Raw genomic sequence first — 6,886 nt, forward strand, 5'->3', positions numbered from 1 at the left:
AATCAGCGAAACTATATTTGTCCTAATCAAATTAATTAATTTCCCTTCTTATTCCCTCATTTTCTGTTTTTCTAGAAACTATTTGTTTTTCTTCTTCTTCCTCTCCTTCTTCTTCAGTATCAGCTACTTTTCTCAGTGTACCATTGTGTCTGTTTCTTCTCTTTTACACTTTCTGAGTGTCTCTTAAGAGCAGAAAAGGGAGAAGGCTTGTGGGTTTTCTGTTGAAATGGAAAGAAAGCAGGAGAGTCGGTCGCGGGCTAAAAGTCCCGCCAGGACTGCATCACCAATGTCCAACTTACTGCGCCGTCGGAGGAAGAATTACAGCCACCATCCCGAGCCCTTTTTCTTTAGGTCTGGGGGCCTCAGGCCGGCCGAAGCTTTGTCGCCGTTGAAAGAAGGTCCTGATCCTGATGGAACGGACGCTGAAAATTCCAGGATGGAAGGTAGGTGGGCTCAGTGGATGAAAGGTCAGCTGGCACGAGGAGGCCCTTCCGTTTCGACCTCAACCTGTAAACGCTCCGATCTGAGGTTGTTGCTTGGAGTCTTGGGTGCACCGCTCGCGCCAGTGCACGTTAGCGCTTTGGACTCTTTCTCTCACCTCACCATTAAAGACACCCCAATTGTGAGCCCCCAACCACACCCTTTCTTCTCTCTTTCTTTCTTCCCTGATGCTGCATTTTTTATTTTTGTTCAGAGAATAAGTCTTGTGCTGAGATTTTTGATGTTGGGTTTGGCTTTTCCTTTCACTTGATGACTATGGGATTTTGATGGATTATAGTAGGGTTGCTTAATAGACAGATAAGAGTTGTTTTTTTCAATCTGGATCTACTTGTTTTGGGAGAAATAAACCTAAATGGAAGAAGAATTTGATTAGCACTACTGGTTTGGGGGCTCATTGAAGGAACAATCTCTGACTCTAATGTGTTGTAAATATTTTCAGGAATCATCATCTGCTCAATACATATTACAGCAGTATACTGCTGCTTCAGGTGGGCAAAAGCTTCAAAACTCCATCCACAATGCTTATGCAATGGGTAGGGTTAGAATGATAGCTTCCGAGTTCCAGACGGCTAACAAGGTCACCAAGAATAGGAATTCTACCAAAGTTGCCGAATCTGGTGGGTTTGTGTTGTGGCAAATGAATCCCGACATGTGGTACGTGGAGCTCGCACTTGGTGCTAGCAAGGTTCATGCTGGCTGCAATGGGAAGCTTGTGTGGAGGCATACTCCTTGGCTTGGTGCACATGCTACTAGAGGCCCTGTTCGCCCCCTTCGCCGTGCACTCCAGGTTAACCTCCATCTCTTCGCTTCTTTACTGTTTGTTCCTTGTAAATTTATTTCTGGCTATGGTACCAAAACTGGTATTCTTGTGCAGGGTCTTGATCCGAGAACAACAGCAAGCATGTTTACAAATGCGAGATGTAGTGGTGAGAAGCAGATCAATGGGGAGGATTGTTTTATACTCAAGCTTTGTGCCGATCCCGCAACATTGAAGGCCAGGAGCGAAGGACCTGCTGAGATCGTTAGACATGTTTTATTCGGCTACTTCAGCCAGAAAACAGGCCTTCTTGTGCACTTGGAAGACTCACATTTAACCCGAATTCAAAACAACGGGGGAGATGCTGTGTACTGGGAGACTACAATCGATTCATCTCTCGAGGATTACAGACTTGTTGAAGGAATAATGGTTGCTCACTCGGGACGCTCCGTGGTGACCCTTTTCCGGTTTGGAGATACTGCAATGAGCCACACTCGGACCAGGATGGAAGAAGCGTGGGCAATCAAAGAAGTGGCATTCAATGTTCCAGGTCTGTCAGCGGACTGCTTCATACCTCCTGATGAAATAAGATTGGCTTCAATGGATGAAGCCTGTGAATTCTCTCAGGGTCCAACCCTAAAAACTAGTTTGGCTACTGCTCCATACCGACCCAAAGTTGGTAAACTAGATAAAAGCTCATGAAACCATTTTATCTGGGAGGATGAAATTTTTTTAAAAGAAGAGGGCTTTTTGGCAAATTTCCATACAACTTTGACTACATGTAACACTTTTACTTGACTAACTAACTACAAGCTAAAGTCGAAATTGTACTTGTCTGTAAGATTTTTTTGTTATTGGATAATGTCGCTTTCAATTTGTAAATACACATTGATTTTCATATTTCCTAGGATGAAAATATCTTTAATTTTCTAATCCTATTTCACCTAGAAATTACAGTTGTCCGGGTTTCTCCTGAGATTTTATAAAATTAAGCTGAAGATCAAGCCATGGACGTCTCAACTTCCACACTCCGTAATCAGATTGCTTATGCAAAACATTGAAAAATCATACCATAGTATAAAGGTGTATCATAATCACTCAGCTGCTGCCTCGGAACGGGTTTTTTCATACAGGCGATAGATAAGTGTAGACTTAGACATTTGGGGTTCTCTTTCCAGAACTGCAATCACGTCCTTAACAGAAATACTACGAGCCACTCTAGTACGGGTTGAGACACCTTGGTTGCGCCCAGATTTCCTACTTGACCCTATTGAAAGAAACAAAGCAAATAGAGAGGACACAACAGAAACCATCCTCCCCTGGTTGCAAGGAGAGGAGTCCTGAGCACATAACCTGCTAACTACCAATCGATATGATCAAACATAATGGGAATTGTTTCCAAATTGCTCGGTTGTACACAAGCATCCATACAGTGTCATCTAATGCAATGGCATGCATGATAAATATTACAACCATATTAACCATGAATCAAGAGATCTAGCCATGACCCAAGCTTACCAGATGCAGGAGGACTGAGTGGGCCCCTGTTCTCCGATTCTTGATAGTCCCTTGAATTTTTTCCAGATGCAGATAGAGGCCTGCAGTTCACATCTTTACCTGCTTGACAACCAGATAGCGAATCTGTTCCACCCTCGCGTTTCTGGCGAGCTTGTTCGGCCATAAGTTGCCATTTTGACAGCATGTCATCCCCTCCAACAGCAGCCCGTGCAGCAACATTTGCAGCAGTGGCCCTCATCTTGTCATCCTCCTCCTTGTTTGCCTGGACGTTACCTACTCTCATTATCTGGATGGCTGAGGAACATATAATGCTTGGGAAATTAGTCATTGATAATACCTTTACTACTTTTACTCGACCGTCATCTTTCTCCTTGTCACCATCAACTGTAGTCTCAGCCTCAGGCTGCATCCACATAAATATATTTGACAAATACAATGTTTAAGCATAAATGATATAGCATGCCCCAATCTTACGTCTGCTGGTGCATTCTTTCCTATTATTAGTCTATCAGTACTGTTTTTTTAACACGTTACAGATAATCAAAGAGAAACAGCACCCACATCATTAAGTTTCCGCAGCTTCTCTGCCTCAGCTTGTTTTTTCTCCCATTCTTCCCTAGCATTCCGATTCATCATCATAATATGCTGTTGAACATCTGAGGTGACGTGTGTCCGGTGCCTAGGCTTCTCAACATCAACCCGCTACAAGAGACTAATTCGAAATTAGAAAGATATAAAAGAAAATTCAAGTTAATTGAGAGGAATGAAGGCTGACCTGTTTTGATAGTCTGATTAAATTGCATAGGAGCCCATGCATTCTTTCCTCCACACACTAGAGATTCAGATACAAGAGGACTCATATAAATGCATTATAAAGAAAAAGGGGTAAGAAGCTAGCTTCTCACCAGGGACATGCATCGTTCAACATCATTGCTTATATTCTTCAAACCACTTTTAGCCACTGCATGAAGACACGGAAAAACAGACATGAAATAGTGAAATACTGAGAAAGATATGGCTCATAATGAAAAATCGTGTAAATTTATGAAGTTGAAAAAAAGAAGAAAAAGACAAGGGAGAATATTAACTAATTTCAGCCAGTTTCTTCTGCAAAGGGATTTTCTGCAAAATAACTCTTTCTTCTTCCTCTTGAACAATCCTTCTCGATGCTTCTGAAACTCGACTCTCATCCTTGGGGCCGGAAAATAGTTGCTCCTCCTCTTCCTATTTGATAGCAGAATGTCAAAAGGATGTGACTTATACTTCAGGGCTTATGTTTCCTGACATAACTACTTAATAATTAAACTTAGGAAGAGATACCAAAAAGTATCGTACCCTGAGATTCACTCCACTGACAGCAGTTACATCATTCAGTTGTTCAATGCTCTGATCTGAAAAGCCTCCAGATACCTTTTGCTTCTTACTGTAGGAAATCCCATTGAATACGAGTAAAAAATTATGCATAAAAGGAATCAACTGATTGTTAATCGACCTTGATAATCATTCCAGGTTATAAAGCAACATACTAACCTTGACAATGGTGGTGAAGAACCAAGAGCTTCAAGCGGCTTTTTCTGGCCAGCACAGGGCTTTTTTTGAGGTGCTTTTCCATTGACCCCAGCCGTGGCAGGCACAGATGGACTCTGAGAACCCAGCTGATAAATAATGAAAGAACGTGGAAATTTGATAAAAGAAAGCAAGGAGACATAAACATGCACTTCACTAGGAAAACATTAAATTATACAAATTTCATTTTGATGAATAAAATTTCAAATATGTGAACTGGAGAAATAAATTCAAGAATAATATCGCATAATATAGAACTGCATGTCACAAACAGCCTGTGATGCAGGACAGATTTTGGGAAGTTTGAATACTGTAGAGTTGGAACAAGTACCAGGCACACAACTCAAATATAGGATATGCCTAGCAACTCAAGCACGTACAACTGCATCACTAAAGAAAGTATCATTCCAAGATAGAAAATATTTAATGCATAAATTTTCATGCAGACTTTTAAACGAAGTGGTTGCTCTAATAGGCATCAGCAAAAGCATCCACAATCATTCATCAAGATATCACAACAAGAAAACATAGACTAAGATGAGATTACCGGGAGATTGGAATCCATTTGTGTTGTGATGGAAGGAGACAGCAAGTTAGGAGGTGCCATACTAGTAGGTGTTGAGAAGCCAACTCTAGAAGATTGCTTCTCTAAAAACTCATCCTTGGGAGTAGCGTTAACTGCATTACCCTCTTTAACTATAGCAGTAGATGCTCCATGGGTTGCAGACAAAAAAAGTCCATGCTGCTGCTCTGGAACTTGATCAACAGATTCCTGTTTCACATATGTCATAGATGACAAAGGGCCAGGATTCAGCTCCTTACTTGATGAGGCTTGCCAGGAAACAGAATTGCTTGAAAAGTGTGATATAGATCCACCCTGCAATCTATTTGGGTCATTAGTTGAGTTTTGCCTCTCAAGCTTAGGCCCACCCATCATGTTCATTGTCTGAGTTGGTCCTCCTACAGGGTTCGATCCCATGCTTTGATGATGTGGAATTTGTCTAATTTGTGACTCATGAGGTTGCGGCTTTAGACAAGAACCTGAATTACTAACATTTGATCCAGAGTATGTGTGATAATTACTACTCCCGTACATACCAAAAGAAGTTTGTGCGAAATTCAGATGTTGCTGCTGCATGTTAATTCCTTGTACGGGAATTGAAGCACGATCTCTTTCTTGATTCACAGTGGTTGAACTGGACGAAGGATTTTGACTTTTTAGCACTCCAAAGTGAGAATCCGGTTGACGATCCATCTCTTGAGACTTCTGAACCTTGTTTTCAATGGATAAATAACTTGAATTAGTCTGCATGAGGACCGCTGGAGGAGAGGGATGAGATGAATTGGCAGGAGAATTAGGGCCCTTTTGGTGCAGCTGAGCCAATGTATGTGGACCACCAAACTGTGTGGCACCACCAACTGATGGCATTCGTGGAGTATTAGGCCTTGCTGCAACCTGGGACTGTAGTGGGACTTGGTTGGAACTCATCTGAAAGTATGAGTATGAATTTTAGCTTGTTATCAAGATTAACATACAATCAAATAAAGCATTAGTTTTTTTACTTTAATCACATAAAACATTTGTGCTCACCTGAACTTGTAACTTATTAACGGCCAACCTCAACATCTGGTCTCCTACAATATCTCTCATGTGCCTGACAAATCCATCTTTTGCAATTTCGTTTTTCTAACAGTTGAAGACAACAGAAAAATCAGAAGAGACGAGGCACAATCCATCCTGCCTATTACATCGATTACTCAAGAAACAGTATAATTCTAGCAAATGGATTGAGGTTAAAGATCAACCTTTAGTTTACCGTAAAGGGTGTGAAGCTGCATCGCTCTGTCTTTATCGAGTTGGGGCAGTAAGGACGGCAACAGCACAGCAAATGGAACTTGTTTTCCTCGATTTACTTGATTATTTGGCTGCTCTGTGCCACCAGCCTGTTGATTACTCATCTTCTGTAATTTTGCATATTGTGATTCACTGTCTTGAATATTGGTTCTCTCCGGTTCACGTGGGATTGGACTTCGTTCAGTAGTCTGAATCCCAGCCATTAGAGGAACCTGAGCAGAAACCTGTTCAGCTACTCCTTGTTGATGATCGTCCTGGGGTTGCTTTTGTTGTGGTGGTAGACAATTAACTCCTTGCGGAACATCATTTGGCTGTTGTAGACTCCCCATAACAAGAAGTCCCTGTTGCTTTTGCTCCATTTCGGATGATCGCTGCTGTGCACTTTGAACAGGTTGTTGGTGTTGAAAGTTAGCGTTTCCGTCTTGCCCCACGGTTGGCCATTGTGCAAGTGACTGACTAGAAACTCGATTGCTTCCTTGAGACAAAACTGTTCTACTTTAAAAATCATCCGTGAATTTCCCAGTTGAAAAATTTTCATTACAATCGGAGCTAACATAAAAGGAAAGACAACGACAACCTCAATTAGACGGCAGAATATTGGTTTTCTAACAATCTACGTGATTACTGAATTTAATTCTAATGTCACTATTTTTTTAAACCAAATCCAGATTCTTTGCCCTCCAAATTTG

General features: G+C 41.5%; 2 protein-coding genes across 2 annotated transcripts; one reads left to right on the forward strand and one right to left on the reverse strand.

Annotated features, from left to right (window-relative positions):
* On the forward strand, positions 1-2,158 carry LOC107892397 (uncharacterized). Its single transcript, XM_016817486.2, has 3 exons — positions 1-622; positions 941-1,288; positions 1,376-2,158. The coding sequence occupies exons 1-3, from the start codon at positions 227-229 to the stop codon at positions 1,958-1,960; spliced, it is 1,329 nt and encodes a 442-aa protein (XP_016672975.1). The 5' UTR covers positions 1-226; the 3' UTR covers positions 1,961-2,158.
* Positions 2,110-6,684, reverse strand: LOC107892395 (transcription initiation factor TFIID subunit 4b; the record flags this gene model as incomplete). Its single annotated transcript, XM_041103494.1, is given in 12 exon segments — positions 2,110-2,525; positions 2,777-3,038; positions 3,114-3,179; positions 3,338-3,478; positions 3,552-3,608; positions 3,682-3,737; positions 3,865-4,000; positions 4,112-4,199; positions 4,307-4,431; positions 4,890-5,831; positions 5,934-6,029; positions 6,149-6,684. Coding segments are annotated over 12 exon segments (2,678 nt in total), but the record flags the coding sequence as incomplete, so codon positions are not given.
* Between the last annotated feature and the right edge of the window lie 202 nt (positions 6,685-6,886).

Source organism: Gossypium hirsutum, chromosome A01 (genome assembly GCF_007990345.1).
Source record: "Gossypium hirsutum isolate 1008001.06 chromosome A01, Gossypium_hirsutum_v2.1, whole genome shotgun sequence".
In the NCBI taxonomy this organism is placed as follows: domain Eukaryota; kingdom Viridiplantae; phylum Streptophyta; class Magnoliopsida; order Malvales; family Malvaceae; genus Gossypium; species Gossypium hirsutum.